This window comes from Furipterus horrens, unplaced genomic scaffold (genome assembly GCF_987537825.1).
Source record: "Furipterus horrens unplaced genomic scaffold, mFurHor1.1.pri manual_scaffold_17, whole genome shotgun sequence".
NCBI lineage: Eukaryota > Metazoa > Chordata > Mammalia > Chiroptera > Furipteridae > Furipterus > Furipterus horrens.
The window spans coordinates 21,966,890-21,989,633 of record NW_028327187.1 but is presented as its reverse complement, the minus strand read 5'-3'; the positions used below and the strand labels follow the sequence as shown (position 1 = coordinate 21,989,633).

The 22,744-nt window shown below is 38.8% G+C and overlaps 1 protein-coding gene across 1 annotated transcript in view; it reads left to right on the top strand.

The window, feature by feature from the left end:
- ADGRG4 (adhesion G protein-coupled receptor G4) overlaps nucleotides 1-22,744 on the top strand; it is a 154,468-nt gene that overhangs the window by 26,627 nt on the left and 105,097 nt on the right. Inside the window, exon 3 of the mRNA XM_090264028.1 lies at nucleotides 12,178-12,783. Within this exon, the coding sequence (XP_090120154.1) occupies nucleotides 12,178-12,783 (606 nt within the window). The remainder of the gene's footprint in view (nucleotides 1-12,177; nucleotides 12,784-22,744) is intronic.

Sequence of the window (22,744 nt, the reverse complement as noted above, 5' to 3'; positions counted from 1 at the left end):
CATCAATAAAAATGTAATTTCTTCACCCCCCACCCAGCCAACTATATAACTTCTCAGAACAAAAGACTTTCTCTTCTCTCTTGGCCCTTTTATCACACAGGAGGCCCCTGGCCTCCCAGCCTTTGGCCACATGGATGCTGATCACCCTTTGACCACCATTGCTTTTGCTCTCCCATTCACTAATAAACTTTGCATGCATGCTAACAGGCTTGCTGATCTGTAATTCTGTACTGTATCAGTGAGAAGAACCAGGGTTTCTCCAGTAACGGAGGAACAACTGCCAGGATCCTTGTGTTGAGTCATTCCTCATACTGCTGAGGCCATCTTTCTCAGGCAGAGCACTCCTCTTCAAGTGGCATCAGCCAGAGGGGAAGCAATAGCCCCACCCACAGAAATTACTTTGCTTCACCCTGTGGTTCTTAAGCCAGGCTGCTGATTACAGCTTGAGGCTATATCACTGCTTAAGTTTAACAAATAAAGTGATCTCCAGGAGCTCTGAGACTTTAGCAGACATTCCCCAGGCCTAGAGCTGTTAAAAACTGGGCTTGGTGCACAGCCTGGTTCTTTCTGCACCCACACAGGCCCAGAAGAGGGAGCTACCAGCTGTGGATCGCTGATAGCTCTAAAGAGTTTGCCCAGAGCAAGTCACAATCAGTATCTGACAAAGGCCTGCACTAGAGTCTTTGCAGATCTACCTAATACATAGAAACAAACACAAAGAGGCAGCCAAAGTGCAAAGACAAAGAACAAGAGAATTATCTAGAAGAACTAGATAAATGAAGGCTAGCAATTTATCAGATAGAGAATTTAGAGTAATGATGATAAGGATACTCCTCAGCACGAAAAAAGACATAGAAACCATAAAAAAGGAGCAGTCAGAAATAAAAATGCAATATCTGAAATAAATAATACACTGGAAGGAATAAAAAGGAAGTTAGATGAATCAGAGGATTGAATCAGTGATTTGGAAGACAAGGTAGAAAAAAACACCCAAGCAGAGGATCAAAAAGAAAAAATAATTAAAAAAAAAAAAAAGAGGATGGGTTAAGAAACATTTTGGACAACATGTAGTATAACAACATCTGCATCACAGGAATACCAGGAGCAGAAGAGAGTGAACAAGGGATGGAGAACCTATTTGAAGAAATAATGACCAGAAACTTCTCTAATTTGTTGAAGGAAAAAGACACATAAGTATAGTAAGCTCAGAGAGTCCCAAACAAGTTGGGCCCAAAGAAGCCTACACAAAGACACATCATAATCAAAACGACAAGGTTTAATTAAAGACAATGAGGGAATCCTAAAAGCCACTAGAGAAAAGCAGGTAGTTACCTACAAGGGAGCACCAATTAGACTGTCATCTGATTTCTCAACAGAAACATTTCAGACCAGAATGAGGTGGCATGAAATATTCAAGGTAATGAAAAGCAAGGACCTACAACCAAGGCTACTTTACCCAGCAAGGCTATCATTTAAAATTGAAGGAGAAATAAGGAGCTACCCAGACAAGAAAACACTAAAGGAGTTTAATACCAAGCCACTACTGAAACAAATGTTAAAGGGCTTGATTTTTGAAAATGAAGAAAAAGAGATAAAAATCAGAGGAAAATATTTTAATACTAAAATGGCACTAAATACATATCTATCAATAATCACGCTAAATGTAAATGGCTTAAATGTTCCAACCAAAAGAGGTAGGGTAGCTGAATGGATAAGGAAACAGGACCCATATATATGCTGCCTCCAGGAGACCCAATTTAGATTGAAAGATACATACAGACTAAAAATAAAGGGATGAAAAAAAGATATTTCAGGCAAATGGAAAGGAAAAAAAGCTGGGGTAGCAATACTTACACCTGGAAAAATAGACTTTAAAACCAAGGCTATAGTAAGAGACAAAGACACTACATAATGATAAAGGGAACAATCCAACAAGAGGATATAACCCTAGTAAACATTTATACACCCAACAGAGGAACACCTAAATATGTAAAGAAAAACTTGATGGACATAACGGGGAAGACTGATAGAAGTGTAGTCATAAGTGGGGGATTTTAACACCCCATTGACTTCAATGGATAGATCTTCCAGAGAGAATATCAACAAGGAGACAGTGGCCTTAAATGACACACTAGATCAAATGGATTTCATTGATATCTTCAGAGAATTTCACCCCAAATCAGCAGAATACACATACTTCTCAAGTACACATGGGAACTTTTCTAGGAGAGACCACATATTGGGACACAAAACAAGCCTCAATAAATTTAAGAAGATTGAAATTATATTAAGCATCTTCTCTGACCACATGCTATGAAACTATAATCATAAGAACATGGGAAACACACAAAGACATGGAAACTAAATAACATGTTTTAATGAATGAGTCAAGGAAGAAATGAGATCAAGGAAGAAATAAAAAGATACCTCGAAATATGTGAAAATGAAAACACAACAATCCAAAATATGTGGGACACAGGGAGAGCAATCCTAAGAAGAAAATTCGTAGCATTACAGACCTATCTAAAAAACAAACAAACAGAACAAAAAAATGAAATAAATGATCTCACTTTACACTTAAAGGAACTAGAAAAAGAGCAACAAAAAGCCCAAAGTGAGTATAAGGAAGGAGGTAATAAAGATCAGAGCAGAAATAAATGAAATAGAGTCTAAAGAAAAAAAACAAAAAAACAAAAAACAACGATATAAAAGATCAATGAATCCAAGAGCTGGTTCTTTGAAAACATAAACAAGATTGACAAACCTTTAACCAGACTCATCAAGAAAAAAAGAGAGAGAGAATTCAAATAAATAAAGTCAGAAATGAAAGAGGAGAAATAACTGTCACCAAGAAATACAAAGGATTGCAAGAAAATATTATGAAAAACTATATGCCAACAAACTGGACAATCTGGATGAAATGGACACATTCCTAGAAATATACAATCTTCCAAAACTAGATCAAGAAAAATCAGAGAATCTGTATGGACAGATTACAGCTAATGTAATTAAAGCAGTAATCAGAAAACTCCCAACATTCGGCCAAGATGGAGGTCTAGACAGACACACTGGGCTCTCCGTTCACAACTAAGAAGGAATACAATTACCTCAAAACTAGAGACAACCAGATGTTCCAGAAAATCAAGACGCATGGAAGTCCAACAAAAAAAGACATAAAGAAGAAATACTCATCCATACAGATAGGAGGGGTGGAGCCAGGGCAGAAAGGATGTGGTGTAGTGGTGGCAGCAGTGGCAGGCCTGTGGAAAGCACAGTTACACATTTTAAATAGTGGGGAAGGACACCTGAGGAGCATTTCCAGCTCCTGGCCAGACACAGCAGCTCACGGTCCCAGCACCAGGGAAAATCAAGCCTCATTGCTTCTGACTGTAAAAACCAGTGGGGGTTGGGGCAGAGGAAGAAACTGCCAGTCCCTCAGAAGAGTCTGCTTGTTTAAAGGGCCCCCATGACCTGGGACGTCCGCAGACCCACCCGCTCTGGGAACGATGGCCCAGGCAGCAGCTAGAGAGGTGCCAGGCCTATATGAAAGTAGGAGAAGTGCCTGGAAAAGGTACAGCTGCTGAGCAAGCAGCATTGTTCCCTCTCTGACCCCTCTCCCACATACAGCACCACAGCGTGGTGAAATGGGTCACCCTGTACTGAAGAAAACTTAAGATTCTGCCCCTTACAACATAACAGGAGCGACAGCTCTACCTAAGACACAGAAGCAAATAAAGACAGGAGCCTGTCAAGATAAGGAGACAGAGAAGTATGGCCCAAAAGGGGGAACAGATCAAGGTTCCAGAGGGAGAACTAAGTGACGAGGATATAGCCAACCTAACAGAAGAGTAGATAGCCAACCTAACAGACGCAGAATTCCAAACATTGGTGATAAAGATGCTCACAGGCTTGACAGATATGCTTAAGTATGGCAAACACATAGAGAAGAAGTGAAAGCTATGCTAAGCGAAACGAAGGAAAATCCACACAAAACCAATGGTGAAGGGAAAAAAACCGGGGTTCAAATCAGTGATTTGGAACATAAGGAAGAAAAAAACAGTCAACCAGTGCAGAATTGGGAAACAAGAATTGAAAAAAATGAGGAGAGGCTTAGGAACCTCTGGGACAATTTTAAACGTGCCAACATCTGAATCATAGGGGTGCCAGAAGGAGAAGAGGAAGAGCAAGAAATGGAAACCTTATGTGAAAAAAAATAAGGAAAACTTCCCAAATTTGGTGAAGGAAATACACATACAAGTCCAGAAAACACAGAGTCCCAAACAAGCTAGACCTAAAAAGGACCACACCAAGACACCTCATAATTAGAATGCCAAAGATGAAAGAGAGAAAATCTTAAAAACAGCAAGTGAAAAGCAGAAAGTTACCTACAAAGGGGTGCCTTTAAGACTATCAGCTGATTTCTCAAAAGACACTTTTTAGGCAGGAAGGAACTGGCAAGAAGTATTCAATGTGATGAAAAGCAAGGATCTACAACCAAGATTACTCTATCCAACAAAGCTATCATTTAGAATGGAAGGGTAGATGAAGTACTTCCCAGACAAGGTAAAGCTAAAAGAGTTCATTATCACCAAGCCATTATTGTATGAAGTGTTAAAGGGATTTATTTAAGAAAAAGAAGATCAAAACTATGAATGCTAAAATGACAAAGAAAAAACAACAACAACAACAAAAAAAAACAACTCACAACTATCAACAACTGAATCTAAAAATTAAAACAAAATCCAACTAAGAAAACAAGAATAGGAACAGAATCATAGGTATAGGAATAATTTGGAGGGGGAAGGGGGAGAAGTGGGGGAATGGTGCAATGGTGCAGGGACTAAGAAGCATAATTTGTTGGTACAAAATAGCATGGGGAAGTTAAGAATACTATAGGAAAGGGTGAAGCCAAAGAACTTATATGCACGACTGATGGACATGAACTGAGGGGAGTGGGATTGCTGGGGGGAGGGGGTTTCTGGGCAGAGGTGAGAAAAGGGAAAAATTGGGACTACTGTAACAACATAATCAATAAAATTTACTTAAAACAAAAACTCCTGACAAACAAAAGCCCTGGACTGAATGGCTGCACAGGTGAATTTGACCAAACATTTTGAGAAGCACTAATGACTCTCCTTCTCAAACTATTTCAAAAAATTCAAGAGGAAGGAAAGCTTCCAAGCTCATTTTACAAGGATAGCATTATTCTAATTCAAAAACCAGGTAAAGACACTACAAAAAAAGAAAATTATAGACAATTAATCATGATGAACCTAGATGCTGAAATCCTCAACAGAATATTAGCAAACTGAATACAACAATGCATCAAAAAGATCATACTCCACGATCAAGTGGAATTCAGGGAATGCAAGGTTAGTACATTTGAAAATCAATAAATATGATTCACCCATAAATACAATGAAGGATAAAAACCACATGATCATATCAAACAATACAGGAAAACCATTTGATAAAATCCGGCACTGATTTATGATAAAAACTCTCCACAAAGTGATAATAGAGGAGACACCTCCGTGTAATAAAGGCCATATATGACAAACCCAATACCAGTATCATACTTAACAGGCAAAAACTACAGGAATTCCCCTTAAGACTGAGAACAAGACAGGGATATTGGCTTTCATCTCTCTAATCCAACACAGTACTGGAAGTCCTAGCTACAGCAATCAGAGAAGAAGAAGGAATGAAAGACATCCAAATTGGAAAAGAAGAAGTAAAACTGTTTTTATTTTCAGATAACATGATATTGTACATAGAAAACCCCAAAGATTCCACCAGGAAACTACTATAATTGGTAAATGAATTCAACAAAGTAGCAGGATACAAAATTAATACCCAGAAATCAGTTGCATTTTTATATGCCAATAATGAACTAACAGAAAGAGAAATACAATCCCATTCACAATTGCCTGGAAAAGATTAAAATACCTAGAAATAAACCTAACCAAGGATGTAAAAGACCTGTACTTGGAAAATTATAAAATGCTGAAGAAAGAAATTGAAGAAGATACAATCAAATGGAAGCACATACTGTGTTCATGGATAGAAAGAATCAACATCATCAAAATGTCCGTACTACCCAAAGAAATCTATAGATTCAATGCAATTCCTGTCATGATTCCATGATGTATTTCACAGAACTAGGACAAATATTTAAAAAATGTATATGGAACTACAAAAAACCCTACATAGAAACAGTGATCCTAAGAAAGAAGAACAAAACTGGAGGAACCACACTACCTAATATGAAACTATACTGTAAGGCCATAGTTATCAAACAGCATGGTACTGGCATAAAACTGACAGAACAATGGAACAGAATAGAGAACCCATAAATAAACCCACACCTTTATAGTTGATTAATATTCAACAGAGGAAGCAAGCACATACAATGGACTAAAGATAGTTTATTCAATAAGAGGTGATGCGAAAACTGGACAGATACATGTAGAAAAATGAAACTAAGCCATCTTCTTACACCACACATAAGAATAAATTCAAAATGGATTAAAGACTTAAGTGTTAGACCCAATACCATAAAAATCGTAGAAGACAACATAGGCAGCAAAATCTCAGACATTGCTTGTAGCAATATTTTATTGGCTGTATCTCCCTAAGCAAGAGGAACAACAACAACAAAAACATAAACAAATGGGACTACATCAAACTAAAAGGTTTTTGCACAGAAAAGGAAAACATCAACAAACTAAAAAGACAAACCACAGAATGGGAGAACAGATTCACTGATACATCTGATAAGGGGTTGGTTTGCAAAGTTTAAAAAGAACTTACAAAACTCAACACCAAAAATACAAACAACCCAATTAAAAAATGGGCAAAGGATCTGAATAGACATTTCTCTGAAGAGGACGTACAGATGGCTAATAAACATATGAAATGATGCTCAACATCACTAATCAGAGAAATGCAAATTCACACCACAATGAGATATCATCTCACACCTGTCAGAATGGCTAGCATCATTAAATCAACAAACAACAAGTGCTGGTGAGGATGTGGAGAAAGGGGAAGCCTTTTGCATTGTGCCACTGTGGAAAGCAGTATGGGGATAGCTCAAAAAATTAAAAACGAATCTGCCTTTTGACCCACTGATCCCGTCTCTGGGAATATATCTGAAGGAACCCAAAACACTAATTTGAAAGAACATAAGCACCCCTATGTTCATTACAGCATTATTTTTAATCACCAAGCTATGGAAGCAGCCCAAGTGTCCATCAGTAAATGAATGGATAAAACAACTATGGAACATTTACACAATGGAATATTACTCAGCTGTAAAAAAGATTTTTACCCTTTGCGACAGTATGGATGGATCTGGAGAATATTATGTTAAGTGAAATAAGTCCATCAGAGAAAGAAAAATACCTTATGATTTCACTATATGTGGAGTCTAATGAACAAACTGAACTAACAAGCTAGAGACAGACTCATAGAGAGCAGATTACAGCTAAGTTTGGGGAGGTAAGGGGTGGAAGGACTGAGCAAAAAGGAAAAAAGACTCATCGCATGGACATGGACAATAGTGTGGTAATTGTGGGGGAGGATATAAGGGAACTATATGGTAATGGAAAAAATCCAACAAAAACTTTAAAAATAAGGTGACTTATTTTCCCCACAGGCCCATCAAATTCGGTCTTCAGTCTAAAATGTCATTTTAAAGGCAAAATATAGTATCTTATTCTTGTTCTCACTTGTATTTTTTAATATGCTTTATTGATTATGCTGTTATAGTTGTCCCAATTTCTTTTCCCTTTGTTGCCCTCCACCCAGTGACATCCCTCCCTCCAGTTGTTTCCACCCCCTTAGTCCATGCCCATTGGTTGTGCATAGAGTTCTTCTCAACATATTCCTGTCTACTCCACTCCCTCCTACTATGCTTCTTAATTCCTGTACCATCTCCCTCCCTTTCCCCCTTTCTTCATGTTGACTTCCCCCCAAAATGTTCCCCATACCTATAATTCTTTTCCCACTCTCGTTGCCTACTTAGTTTGCCTTTGTTTTGGTTCCCTAGCTTCTGTTGTTGGTTGTTGAAATACAGTTTTCATTTTAATGTTCATAGTTTTGATCCTCTTTCTCCTAAACAAGTCCCTTTAACATTTCATATAACAGTGCTTTGGATCTGATGAACTCCTTCAGTTTTACTTTATCCTGGAAGCATTTTCTCTGCCCTTCTATTCTGAATGACAGCTTCGCTGGATAGAGTAACCGTGGCTGTAGGTTTTTGCTTTTCATTACTTTGAATATTTCTTCTCAGTCCCTTCTTGCCTGCAGAGTTTCTTTTGAGAAATCAGCTGATAGTCTTATTGGGACCCCTTTGTATGTAATTCTCTTCTTCTCTCTTGCTGCTTTTAATATTCTCTCTTTATCTTTAATTTTTGGCATTTTGATTATAATGTGTCTTGGTGTGGTTCTCCCTGGGTCCAGTTTTTTTGGAACTCTTTGTGCTTCCTGGACCTGTAAGTCTATTTCCTTCCCCAGGTTAGGGAAGTTCTGCTTCATTATTTTTTCACATAATTTTTCAATTTCTAGTTCTTCTTCACCTTTTGGCAACCCTATGATTCAGATGTTGGCCCGCTTATAGCTGTCCGATAAGTTTCTGAGCCTCTTCTCATTTCCTCTTTCTGCACTGATTGACTGTTTGATCCTTCCCTATGTTCTAATTTATTGGTTTGATCCCTGGTTTTCTTGCCCTTACCACTTGTTTCATATGTATTTTTGTTCATTTCAGCAGGACTAGCCTTCACTCCTTCCCCGTCTTGTTTAAGATCTGCTGTTAGGTCTGTAAGCATTTTTATAATCAAAGCTCTGAACTATGCCTCAGAAATATTTTCTATCTGCTGCTTCGTTAGATTAGATATTTGCTGGCTGCTCAGCTTAGTCACCGGGATCTCTATCATGATCTGTGCCATCCTGCCCATTTTGTGTTTACCTTTGCTTCTTAGGCAGTGCTGTCACATTTCCTATGCTATAGGGGGAGGAGCCCTGTGCATTCGTCACAACTGGGCAACCCGTCTCACCACGCTGTGGCATTTTCTATTTGGATGGGGGTCCAATATAGATTCCTGCCGTTCACTCTCTGCTGAGAGACCGGGAGCTTCCTCCTCCATCCCACCCCCTCCGGGCCTCACAGTCCTAGGCAATGGAGGTCTGCCTTCCCCAGCTTTGGAATCACAAGCTGACGGGTCTTGTTTGCAGCCGGGGGAACTCCCCAGGTGCTTCTCGCCTTCCCTTAAATATGGGTGTCTAAGCTTACTGCTCTCCTGCTGCCGTCGCTGCTACTACTACAGACAGCACAGCTTGACCTTGCCTTCCTGGCTTCACCCCTCCTACCTGTCCAGATGAGCACCACTTCTTTATAAGTTCATATGCTGGACTTCCATTTATTTTCTGGAACTTCTGGTTATTTCTGGTTTTGTGATAGTTGTATTCCTTCTTAGTTGTGTAGAGAGATGGAGTGTGTTGGTCTAGGCCTCCATCTTGGCCGGAAGTCTCCTGTGTTTGTTTACTTCTGTGTCCCAGGCATAGCTGTGGCTCTTATTTCGTTGTAAGGGGCAGAGCCTTAGGTATTCGTCAGTAATGGGCGACCTGTTTCACCACGTTGTGGCGCTGGATGTGGGGAAGGGGTCTGAGAAGGAACAATGCCACTTGCCCAGCACTTGCCCCTTTTCCAGGCACTTCTCTCACTTCTGCACCAGACTGGCGCCCCTCTATCTGCTTCCTTGGCCATCGTTCCCAGAGTGGGTGGGTCTGCGGATGTTCTAGGTTTGTGGGGGCCCTTTAAACAAGCAGACTCTCCTGAGAGACCGGCAGTTTCTACCTCCGTCCCTAACCCACTGGTTTGCACAGTCAAAAGCAATGAGGCCTGATTTTCCCCAGTGCTGGGACAGTGAGCTGCACAGTCTGATGAGGAGCTGGGAACACTCCCCAGGTGTCCCTCCTCACTTTTTAAAACGTGTAACTGCGCTTTCTGCCGGCCTGTTGCTGTTGCCACTGCTGCCACCACCACACTATGTCCTCTCTGCCCCAGCTCCACCCCTCCTACCTGTCTGGATGAGTATTTCTTCTTTATATCTTTGTTTGCTGGACTTCCATGCACTTTGATTTTCTGGAACTTCTGGTTCTTCCTAATTTTGAGGTAGTTGTATTCCTTCTCAGTTGTGGAGGGAGACACAGCATGTCTGTCTATGCCTCCATCTTGGCCAGAAGTCCTAACTTGTATTTTAAAAATAGTGTGAAGCCATCTTTTTATATTTCTGATTTAGTCATTTGCTTATTCGTGTCCTTTCAATTTGTTTTATATTAATATATTACAAGGAGGAGAGACCCTTGTAGACCATATAATATTATAATACATTCTCTTATAAGGGATAAATAAGCTCTGGATATTTATGGTCACCATAAAACTCATTCTTACATGTTTTACTTTATGTCATTTTGTAGGGTTGAACAGAAAAGCTATGTTAACTAACCATAATCAAGCCTTGGGTTTCACAATTATCACTTTGTGGGGATTAACTTTTATTTATTAGCCACATGAAAGATGATAGTATTTTCATATAAGCCAGAGACAGAAATAAGCATTTTCTCACCCACCATAGACAGTTCAGAAATAGTCCCTTGCAGGTGAATGGTGTGAGTTCTGGCACATGGGTGTGTATATGTGTGTGCATGTGTGTGCAGATGAGTGTGTGTGTGTGAATGTGTGTAGGCAGGCATGTACTTGTCTGCTTTTGGAAGATGTTCAGTGGAAGAATGGAGGGAGAGAATACTGTCAGGATAGAGAATATTTAGAAGCTTTTATTTGCAGACATCTCCCAGAAGCAGGGAAGTGGTCGCTTCTTGCCAGCCTCTGTAGTGTGCTGTTATGGCTGTCAGTTTTAGATTGGCAGTTTCAAAATTATACCCTTAATTCAGAAAGAAGTTGGAATTCAATTCTTACCCTAAAGCCGTTTTTTAAAAAAAATTATCTTATGCTGTGCTGGGACTGAAATTAGGCTGATGTTCAGCAACTATATGATATTTCCCTAGTGGCTTGAAGTGCAAAGTTTATAATGGTGATAGCATAGCAATTCATCAATAACTTTCTATGAAACAAATGGCATACTCAATTCTAATTTTCATAGATATTGCTAAATTGCCCATCAAAATACGGTACTAATGAACATACCCTTCAGCAGTGTTTGAGAGGACTTTGCATACATCATCTCACTTATTCTTCAAACAATCCTGTAAGGTCAGTAGGTAGGGGTATTATTGGCATAGACTATAATGTGAATGGTGTCCCCTAAAGTTGTGCATAAATACAACACTGTAGCCCCGAATCCCCATTTTACTGAAGCAAACGTTGAGGCATCGAAAGGTTTAGTTACTTGTTCAAAGTTACACAGTTGATGAGTGTCAGAGCTGGCCTTCCAACCCAAGCTGTGTGACTTGAAAGCCAGTGATAAATGGCTTCATGGCCATCTAGAACCTTTCAAAGCTGCTCCCCTTGAGGAAATGGAAGAAGGGAATCATGATACACTCAAGGTTGTGCCATTTCTTCCATTCCTGGGTACAAACAGAAGCCCTGGCATATCAGTATTGTCCAGCTGGCTGTCCTTCAGGCCCCTGTCAGTGCCTTCAGTGAGAAGCAGTCTTCAGAGACAGAATAATCAGGTAATTTGGCTCAGGAAAAGACTTTGGAGAAATAAATTGCTCTTGCACCATGAATATAATAAGGCAGTTAGGTAGATATAGTTATCTTTTGATTATATGAGTGGGAATTATGTGCAGCAAAGTTTAAGTCCAAGCTGCCTTTTCTTTGCCCCCACCTTCACTCCACTAGCCACACAATTCTAATTGCCTCCCCAAATTGTCCAGTTTGTGTGTGCTCTGGGAACACTAATCTAACTTTTCATATTATCCCAGGCAAAATATAATTAGGGAGAAACTCTGCTGCCAAAAAAAGCCACATGCCAATGTGAAATAGAGATGATTTTTATATATCTACTATTTGGCTTATTTGCACCATTATTAATGCATAATGATATTGCATAATAATGGATTTGACTATATGGGTAAAGAATATTACAAAATTGATTTTTTGATACTAAAATTTCATTTGTTTTTTCTTTCTTCTCCCCAAAATTTGGTCAGATGAACTTTCACTAAAAGGAAGAAGGCTGGATTTTTATGGAAGAGCTGACACATATGTAATCCTGACCAAAAACATTCCTGAACTCAGTCGATTTACAGCATGCATTGACCTGGTATTCGTGAATGACAAATCAAGTGATTGGATGGCTTTCTCCTATATTACTAATAATATGAGAGAAGACATAGACCTTGGACTTGCAGGAGATCATCAGCACTTAAGACTATACAACTTGGGCAAGACCTTTTATATCCATTACCATCTGACTCCATTTCAATGGCATACAGTATGCTTGATTTGGGATGGTGTGAAGGGCAGATTGGAACTTTTCCTGAATAAACAAAGAATACTGGTAATGGTGGATAAACCACAAAACCTGGCACCTAATGGGACTTTGGTTCTAGGACATTTTCTTAAGAACAGGGACATACAAATTAAAAGTGTGGTGGCTCCCTTCACTGGCAGCTTGTACTACTTTCAACTCTGGGACCACATCCTGGAAAATGGAGAATTAATGAAGTGCTTGGGTGGTAACATAGTTAGATGGGATGAAGATGTTTGGCTCGTCAACAAGATCGTTCCGACTGCTGACATTATTCTGCGCTGCTGTGAGTAACTTACAAATTGTCCTTCTTAGCAAAGGTAGCAACGATGCAGTACTGTTCTGCGCAGTACTCCAAATAACCCACTCCTAGGCTATGGCTCTGTGTTCCTCAGAGGGGCCCAAGGTTGCCAAAGTTTTGTCATCTACTTTGTAATGCAGAGAAAATACTATTTTGTCTTTTATTTTGATATTATTTCAAACTTACAGAAATTTTGCAATAGGACAAAGGACTTCTGTATATTATTTACCCAGAATCAACAACTGTTACACTTTCCACATGTTTTATCAATCTCCCTCTTTCCCTTTCTCTTCCCCCCTACACACAGACACACACAGACACACACACACACACACACACACACACTATTAACTATTTGAAAGTTGTTGACATAATGTCTCATTATCCCTAAATATTACACCTGAATATCTCAGTGTGTATTTCCATTCTCTTATATAACCACAGTACAATGACCACAATCAGGAAATTTAACACTGATATAATATGAATACCTAATTCATAATCCATATTCAAATTTAGCCAGTCGTCCTAACAATTTCCTTTATCGTTATTTTTGGCTTGGTCCAAGATCCAGTCCAGGATTACACGTTGAATTTGGTTATCATGTCTTATTAGATTCTAATGTGGAACAGAACATTCTTTCCTCATCTTTCATGATGTCAACTTCTCTCATTACTGGTGATGTTAACTTTGATCATTTGATTCTGATGATGATTGCTAGATTTCTCCACTGTATAGTTACTCCCCCCCCCACTGTAATTAGTAATTTCTGGGGAGATATTTGGAGACTATGTAAACATTATGTTCTTATCAAACTTTCACCCAGTAGTTTTACATCTATTGATGATTCTTGGCTCAATCACTTATTGTTTTGATGGTTGCAGATTGATAATTTTTAAAACTCTGTCATTTTCTACATTTATTAGTCTTCTGATGTAAGGAAAAGTGTTCTCTTCTTCACATTTACTTATTTAATTTTTCAGTGGATTATGTGTTTATATCAGCATAAAGTTATGGATTGTTAGTTTAGGTTACAATTATTACTATTATTTATTTTGATGTTCAAATTGGCCCAGATTTGGTCAGTGGGAGTCCTTCAGTCTGGCTCTTGTGTCTTTTTGACATGTTCCCATCATTTTTTGAGCACTTCCTTATTTTAGCACAATAAGATATTACAGGCTCATCTTTTACTTCCTCTGTTCAGCCCAGAAATCAGCCATTTTACCAAAGAACCCTGTTTCCTTTTAATAGGGAATGGTATTTAGGAACCAATTCATTTTTATGTTGAAAGCAATAATGATGTTGGAATGGAGTTCTTGTAAAAAAAATAACTGGCTTTTTGGAATTACCCACGTATTTCCACCCTTCTTTCCAGTTTTGATGAGGAAATATAAGATTATTTTTCTCTGTACAACCCCATTGTCCCCTCAAATCCAATCTTCTGCACGGAAGTCTTGAAGTGTGGGTAAAGTCAGTGATAACAGTATTAAGATTGGATTTTATCTCATTTCCTGATATGTTCCTTTATTCTTACAAGAGTGTTATTTACTGCTCTTATGGATTTCGGGTAGGGGGTTAGTGAGGAAATAGGGGTTAGGTCCATGCTTAATGGGCTCTCACAGGCCATGAAGATATTTTTACCAACTGTCTTGATGCTGTTTGAGTTAATGGCAGAGACACATTCCAGAGGGTTTCTGTGTTTCTTTGAGCTCAGACTAATGCAAAGGAACAGGACAGCTATTCCTTTGTGTTACTACCTGAACACATTGTTTTCCTTTTCTGAGGCCTTGAAAATGAAATAGAATAGTACTAACTGGCTCTGATTACAAAACTGACCTGGGGACTAGTAAAATTAAGCCTGACCAGCTCACTCAAAACAGTTTAAAGTGACTTTACCTTTGATCTAAGAAACTAGAAGTATGATTCCATTAAATCTACATGGTTAGTAGTGGTCTTTGAAAACCTAATCTGACAATGAATTACCATGACCTTTCCTAACATTTTGCTGGTAAATTGGTAAATCTAACTGATGTGTCAAAGCACTAGACAACCTTCATTTATTTCGCCCCTCTGTACACTTAATGTAAAATATATCTTCTTGGTCTGATTAAATCCTGGTAGCCATAATAAGGAAATAACCTAACACAACAAACAAGCAAAAGAAAACACAACCTAAAATAACAATCAGCAAAAGGAGTAGAAAATGTTACTTTTACTATTCAGGTTTCTTCAAATGTTCTTTCCAAACCTTAGACCAGGGATTTCTAAACTGAGGTCCAGAATGGCCTTGGTAGGTGGACAAAGCCCTTAAAATTGTATGCAACATTCTAAAAATGGAAGATGGATTTTTTTTTCCCCCTGAGGACAGAGTCTATAGTTTCCATCATATTCTAAACATAATGATGACTGTTTTTTACTAAGTTCTTACCATGTGCCAGGCATTTAATAGGTGAGGAAAGAGAGCCTCACAAGAGAGGTTAAGTAAATTTCTTAAGGTTACCCACCAAATAAGTAGTGGACCTGGGATTTGAACAGAGATTTGTACAGTTGCAAAGCCCATGTTCTTTTCACCCCCACATCATTAGTACTACCTTAAGGGAGTCTGGCTCCCCAAAAGGTTATAAACCACTGTCTTAAAAGATTCCTTTGAAGGGCATTGATGGTGCTGATAACCCACCTGGGGAAATTAAGCTGCCAGCTGTAATTACTGCCTCCTCACCACTGAGGAAACTGTAACACCATAGAATTTCTTCTACTTCCGTCTTGGCCATATGACATCTGAGAAAAAAGGGACAATTACATGAATCAATAGGAGTGATTACAACATGTCCAGTTTCAGCTTTGGCCAAATAAAGTGTTAGTAATGGCCCATAGAAGGATTATGACTTTTAAAAATAACTTTTAATGAGCACATTTCTAGGTTACAGATCTCAATAAATCTACTTACACATAAATTATATATGCATATATTTACATATTCATGAGAACAAGGCTTTTGGGGAACATTTGCTGAAAACTGTGAATCTTACCTGGGTTTAATAAACAAGTATTTGCTATAGTTAGCGACGTATCAGGAATATTTAAAGAGCACAATGATAAATAATAATAATAGCAAAGTTGTTAGTCATTAGTAATTAATATTGGAGTAGTTTTTTAAAAAGACTTCATTTATTTATTCCTTTAGAGAGGGGAAGGGAGGGAGAAAGAGAGGGAGAGAAACATTGATCTGTGGTTGCATCGTTCGCCAAATGGGGAACGGCCTGCAACCCAGGCATGTGCCCTGACTGGGAATTGAACCGGCGACCCTTTGGTTCGCAGCCCAGTACCCAATCCACTGAGCCACACCAACCAGAGCTTGGACTAGTTTTAAGAATTTTTTCTTTATTTAAAAAAATGACAAATGTAATAATTATGATTGTGAATAAAATAAACTCAAATAATACAAAAGTACATGGAGTGTAAAGCCTACCCCAAATCCTCTCCACAGAAGTGTCTATTTTATTTAGATTTTTTCCCCTATGGATTTAAGTAAGCCTGTGTGTATGTGTGCATGGGTGTGTATGAGTGTGTATAGTTTAAAAAAACAAAAATAATATATGTGTAAATATGTATTGTTCTACAATTTGATTTATTTAACCATATTATCTTGGACACTTCAGTCGTCGTCGTCGTCGGCAGCCGTCCGTCTCGAGAGACGATGGTGTAGCTTCTTAAGAGTCTATCTGCACCGCTGAGAATGGCTGTGCAGTCCAACTCGGGAGTGACATGGTATCTGTCTCCTCCCATGTTGAATCGACATCTTGTGATGATGCTGAAGCTACAGAGCCTGGGCAGGGTGATATGGAGGGTCTGCTGTTGCCCATGCAGCAGACCCCCCCACTCTTCGCAGCTGAAGGGTCCAAGGGAAAGACGGAGTCGATACAGCTTGGGTTCAGGTGCGCCGCAGGAGTTGCCGGTGTTGACTACAACGTCAAACCGCCTTAGGGACTCCGGCTCCGGATTTTCTGTCGGGGTTTACTCCCTTAGCCTTTCCCCTGAAGAGGTATGCCGCAAGGCAGCGGAGGTTTTTTGGAATCAGAGTTTTCCTTCTCTGATGTACCCTGACTGGAAGATCGAACCAGCGACACTTAGCTCGCAGGCCGACGCTCAATCCACTGAGCTAAACCAGCCAGGGCTTGGACACTTCAGTACATTTAGATATACTGTAATTTACTTAACTAACTCATCATTGATGAATGTTTAAGTTGCTTTCAATGTTTTGCTATTAGAAATAATGCTACAATAAATTACCTCGTATACATATCTTGATATTTGTGGGCTTCTAATTTCATAGGATACATTACTAAAAGTAGAATTTCAAGGGAAAAGGATATAAGCTTTTACAATTTAATTTGATTTTTAATTTTTTACTAGATATTTTATTAATTTAACTATTCATTATAATTGATTTATTTTTTAAAAGTAAAAGTAATAGGTATGCATATTAAAATTTCAAATGATATATAAAAATATATATCGAAAACAAAAGTCTCCATTCTCTACAACCCCTTACCCCAAATGCCTCCCTCTAAAAGAAATAACTATTGACAATTTCTTATATATTCTGCAGTAACAATTTGAAACTTAGATTTACATGTAAATGTTTTTTGTTTTTCTTTGTTTTATTTTAGCAATCATATATATTTTTTGTTTTAAAGTATATTTTATTGATTATGCTGTTACAGTTGTCCCAATTTATTTTTCCTTTGCTCTCCCAACCCAGTACTCTCCTTCCCTCCAGCAACCCTGCCCCCCTTAGTTCATGTCCATGGGCCCTGCATATAAGTTCTTTGGCTTCTCCCTTTCCTATATTATTCTTAACTTCCCCTTGTCTATTTTGGACCAACCAATTATGCTTCTTAATCCCTGAACCATTTCCCCACTTCTCCCCCTTCTCCCTCCCAGCTGATAACCCTCCAAATGATCCCCATACCTATGATTCTGTTCCTATTCTGGTTGTTTGCTTAGTTTGTTTTTATTTTTTAGATTCAGTTGTTGGTAGTTGTGAGTTTATTGTCATTTTAATGTTCATAGTTTTGATCCTCTTTTTATTAAACAAGTCCCTTTAACATCTCATATAATAATGGCTTGGTGATGAGGAACTCCTTTAGGTTTACCTTGTCTGGGAAGCACTTCATCTGCCCTTCCATTCTAAATGATAGCTTTGCTGGATAGAGTAATCTAGGTTATAGGTCCTTGCTTTTCATCACTTTGAATACTACTTGCCAGTCTTTTCTAGCCTGAAAAGTTTCTTTTGAGGAATCAGCTGATAGTCTTACAGGCATTTCTTTGTAGGTAATGCTCTGCTTTTCTCTTACTGATTTTAATATTCTCTCTTTATCTCAAATCTTTGGCATTTCAATGATGATATGTCTTGGTGTAGTCCTCTCTGGGTCTAGCTTTTATGGGACTCTCTGTACTTCCTGGACTTGTATGTCTATTTCCTTCACCAAATTTGGGAAGTTTTTCTTCGTTATTTTTTCAAATAAGTTTTCAATTTCTTGCTCTTCCTCTTCTCATTCTGGCACCCCTATGGTTCGGATGCTGACACATTTAAAGTTGTCCCAGAGGTTCCTAAGCCTCTCCTTGTTTTTTTCAATTCTTGTTTCTTCATTCTATACTGGTTGACTTTATTTCTTTCTTATGTTCCAAATCATTGATTTGAACCCTAGCTTCCTTCTCTTCACCATTGGTTTTGTGTGGATCTTCTTTTATTTCACTTAGCCTCGCCTTCACTTGTTTTCTTCTGTGTTTGCTACACTCAAGCATATCAGTCAAGTCTGTGAGCATCTTTATCACCAGTGTTTTGAACTCTGCATCTGTTAGGTTGGCTATCTCCTTTTCACTTAGCTCTCCCACTAGAACCTTCATCTGCTACCTCTTTTGGACCATACTTCTCTGTCTCCTCAACTACAGGCTCTTGTGTTTGCCTCTGTGCCTTAAGTGAAGCTGTCAGTACAGGGCGACCCATTTCACCACATTGTGAAGTTATATGTGGGGGAGGGGTCTGAGAGGAAACAATGGCACTTGCTCAGCACTTGTCACTTTTCCAGGCACTTCTCCTGCTTCCCATTTTCCGTATATGACTCGTGCCACTCTAGTTGTTGCCCTGGCCTTGGTTCCAGATTGAGTGGGTCTGTGGATGTTCTAGGATCATGGGATCCCTTTAAACAAGGAGCCTCTGCTGAGAGACTGGCAGTTTTATCCTCCACCCCAATCTCCTCTGGTTTTCAGTCAGAAGCAATGAGGCTTTATTTTCCCTGGTGCTGGAACTATGAGCTGTGTGGTCTAGTCTTGTTCTGGGAGAGTGCCCCAGGTGTCCCTCCTTGCTTTTTTAAATGTGTGACTGAGCTTTCTTCTGGCCAGCCATAGCTGCTGTCATTGCTGCCGCCACTGCCTCCACACCACGTCCTCTCCATCCCAGTTCCACCCCTCCTACCTGTCTGGATGAGTATTTCTTCTTTATTTCTTCATTTGTTGGAGTTCCATGCAGCTTAATTTTATGAAACTTCTGGTTATCTCCAGTTTTGAGGTAGTTGTCTCCAGTTTTGAGGTAGTTGTATGCCTTCTTAGTCGTGGAGGGAGACGCAACGTGTCTACCTACACCTCCATCTTGGCCAGAAGTCAATGTTCTTTGTTTTCCTTTCCACAGTTGAGATTAACATTATATACATAGTCTCTCTCTCTCTCTCTCTTTTTTTTTTTTTTTACATTTAATAATACATTTTGAAGATAGTTTCATATCAGAAAATATAGAGCTATCTGATTATGGGGGGTGATGCTGATTAACATGATAGAATAAGAATATGCTGTAATTTATTCAACAAGCTCCCTTTTAAGAACTTTTAAGTTGTTTTCAGGTTTTAGCTCTGACAATTTTCTACAATATTATGAAAAGGAATGGATGGTGACAGCGGTTTCTTGAAGTGACCATTAGGGACTGATCATAGGCTAAAATTCTTCTTTAGGTACACTGAACATAATTTCCTAACCTCAGTTCAGATACGTGATCCAACAAAGGATTTGTTCTGACTTGTGAATGTATGAAGAGTCTTCTTAAAGATATGCAAATTAAATTGGTCTTAGTTAGGCATTTGAGAAATCCCTCTTTGAAAGGAATGAAATAACATGAATTGAAGTCTATCCTGGAAAATATAAACTGTATCAAAATGTAGGGTCCTTCTATCAGTGGAGCTATTGATTTGCTAAGATTTATTAATTGATATAATGCTCCAGTTGCTTTGAATTACCTTATAAACTTTCATTCTTTAAGCGTGCAGAGATTGATTACATAATTTATGTGCTTTCTAAAGCCTTCATTTGGCCCACTATTAAGCCCTCTTTCCAATTATCAACTGTGATAGGAAAGGTTCCATGGTAATGGGCTCTACTAGCTAAAAGGCGATTTGGTTTTGACCTTGTACATCAATTCTCTGTGCTAGCCTCATTTTTCTTCACAAAGATAAGCAGGGACTGTTTGTAGTTTGCTCAAACATTCTTATTTGTATTCTCCTGCACAGGGTGACATTCTCCTATAAATTCAGAGATGGAAGATCTAGCCAGTATCTCTCCCTATCACAGAATTCATTTTTTCGTGTCCTTGCCTGAAAACTGAATACAGACACCACTTTGAAAAAACCTTTTTCTCATCGTTTTAAAGATGCTCATTGTGTGTGTGTGTGTGTATTTTTTTCTTTTTTCTTTTTTCTTTTCTTTTTTTTTTTTTTTTTACCTCACAGGCAAATCTATAAGTGGCAGAGTGGCAGTCTCTGGTCACCATTGTCTATCACAAATCAAATAAACACACTCAGAATTATATTTACAGAAGTGATTGACAGAAAAACAGATGTGATATGTAGGTTAGAAAAACACAAAGATTTAACATGAGGTGATATACCCAAATCACAAGAAGAATTTGGTACCTTAGCAAATGTTCTGCTTAATATTCTGTTGGCAGGTAGATCTGCAACAAAATGCCTCATAAATATTCAGCTACTCTATACCTCTGTTCTCCAGATTCCAATGATTGCAGTAATACAATTTTGTCTAGAGTGAAGGAGCAAATGGCAATTAAGTCCACAGGCCCCTGTGAGTAAGCATCGATTATCCCCACTTTAAAATACAGAGATGGGGGGGTGGGTTGGATGGGGGGGAGCAATGGGGAAAAAGTTGGACAACTGTAATTGAAAAACCAAAAAATAAAATTAAAAAACAATAAAAATAATAAAATGAAATACAGTGATGGCTCATGCAAATCACTTGTGCAAGTGATCACTTGTTTACAAATGGGAACAGAATGAATGTGGAAAAACATGGTTTTGAGCCCTTTAAAAATGGAGACCGATTCCATGGCTTCTGTGATTCCTGTAGTACAAATAGACATTCAGTTGTTGCTCAACTACCTGCACAGAGTGGGCTTTTGCATTTGATTTTTTAATTGAGTTTTTTTCTCTTTCATTGTTTTTTTCCCCATTTTTAAGGTATATTTTATTGATTATGTTGTTACGGTAGTTCCAATATTTTTCCCTTTGCTCCCCTCTGCCGAGTACCTCCCTTCCCCCAGCAATCCCACCCCCCCTTAGTTCATGTCCATGGGTCGTGCATGTAAGTACTTTGGCTTCTTCCTTTCCTATATTATTCTTAACTTCCCCCTGTCTATTTTGTACCAAATGATTATGCTTCTTATTTCCTGCACCACTCCCCCATTTCTCCCCCTTCCCCTTCCCAGCTGATAACCCTCCAAATGATCCCCATACCTATGATTCTGTTCCTATTCTGGTTTGCTTCGTTGGATTTTGTTTTCATTTTTTTAATTCAGTTGTTGATAGTTGTGAGTTTGTTGTCATTTTAGTGTTTATTGCTTTTATCTTCTTTTTCTTTGGTGAGTCCCTTTGACATTTCATATAATAATGGCTTGGTGATGATGAACTCTTTTAACTTTACCTTGTCTGGGTAGCACTTCATCTGCCCTTCCATTCTAAATGATAGCTTTGCTGGATAGAGTAATCTTGGTTGTAGGTCCTTGCTTTTCATCACTTTGAATACTACTTGCCAGTCTCTCCTAGCCTGCAAAGTTTCTTTTGAGAAATCAGCTGATAGTCTTATAGACACCCCTTTGTAGGCAACTCTCCACTTCTCTCTTGCTGCTTTTAGGATTCTCTCTTTACCTTTCACCTTTGGCTTTTTAATCATGATGTGTCTTGGTGTGGTCCCCTCTGGGTCCAGCTCACCTGGGACTCTCCGTGCTTCCTGGACTTGTATGTCTATTTCCTTTGCAAAATTTGGGAAGTTTTTCTCCATTATTTTTTTCACATAAGTTTTCTATTTCTTTCTTTTCCTCTTCACTTTCTGGCATCCCTATGATTTGGATGTTGGAACTTTTAAAGTTGTCCCAGAAGTTCCCAAGCCTCTCCTCATTTTTTCCAACTCTTGTTTCCTCATTCTGTACTGGTCGACTGTTTATTTCTTCCTTATGTTCCAAATCATTGATTTGAACCACAGCTTTCTTCCCTTCACCATTGGTTTTGTGTGGATTTTCCTTCCTTTCACTTAGCATAGCCTTCACTTCTTCTCTTATGCATTCACCATACTCAAACCTATCTGTCAAGCCTGTGAGCATCTTTATCACCAGTGTTTGGAATTCTGTGTCTGTTAGGTTGGCTGTCTCCTTGTCACTTAGTTCTCCCACTGGAACCTTGATCCGTTCCCCTTGTTGTGCCATACTTCTCTGTCTCCTCATCTTGACAGGCTCCTGTGTTGTTTGCCTCTGTGTCTTAGGTAAAGCTGTCACTCCTGTTACATTGTAAGGGGCAGAGCCTTAGGGGTTCATCAGTACAGAGCGATCTGTTTCACCACGTTGTGGCGTTGTGTGTTGTGGGAGGGGTCTGAGAGTAAACAATGTTGCTTT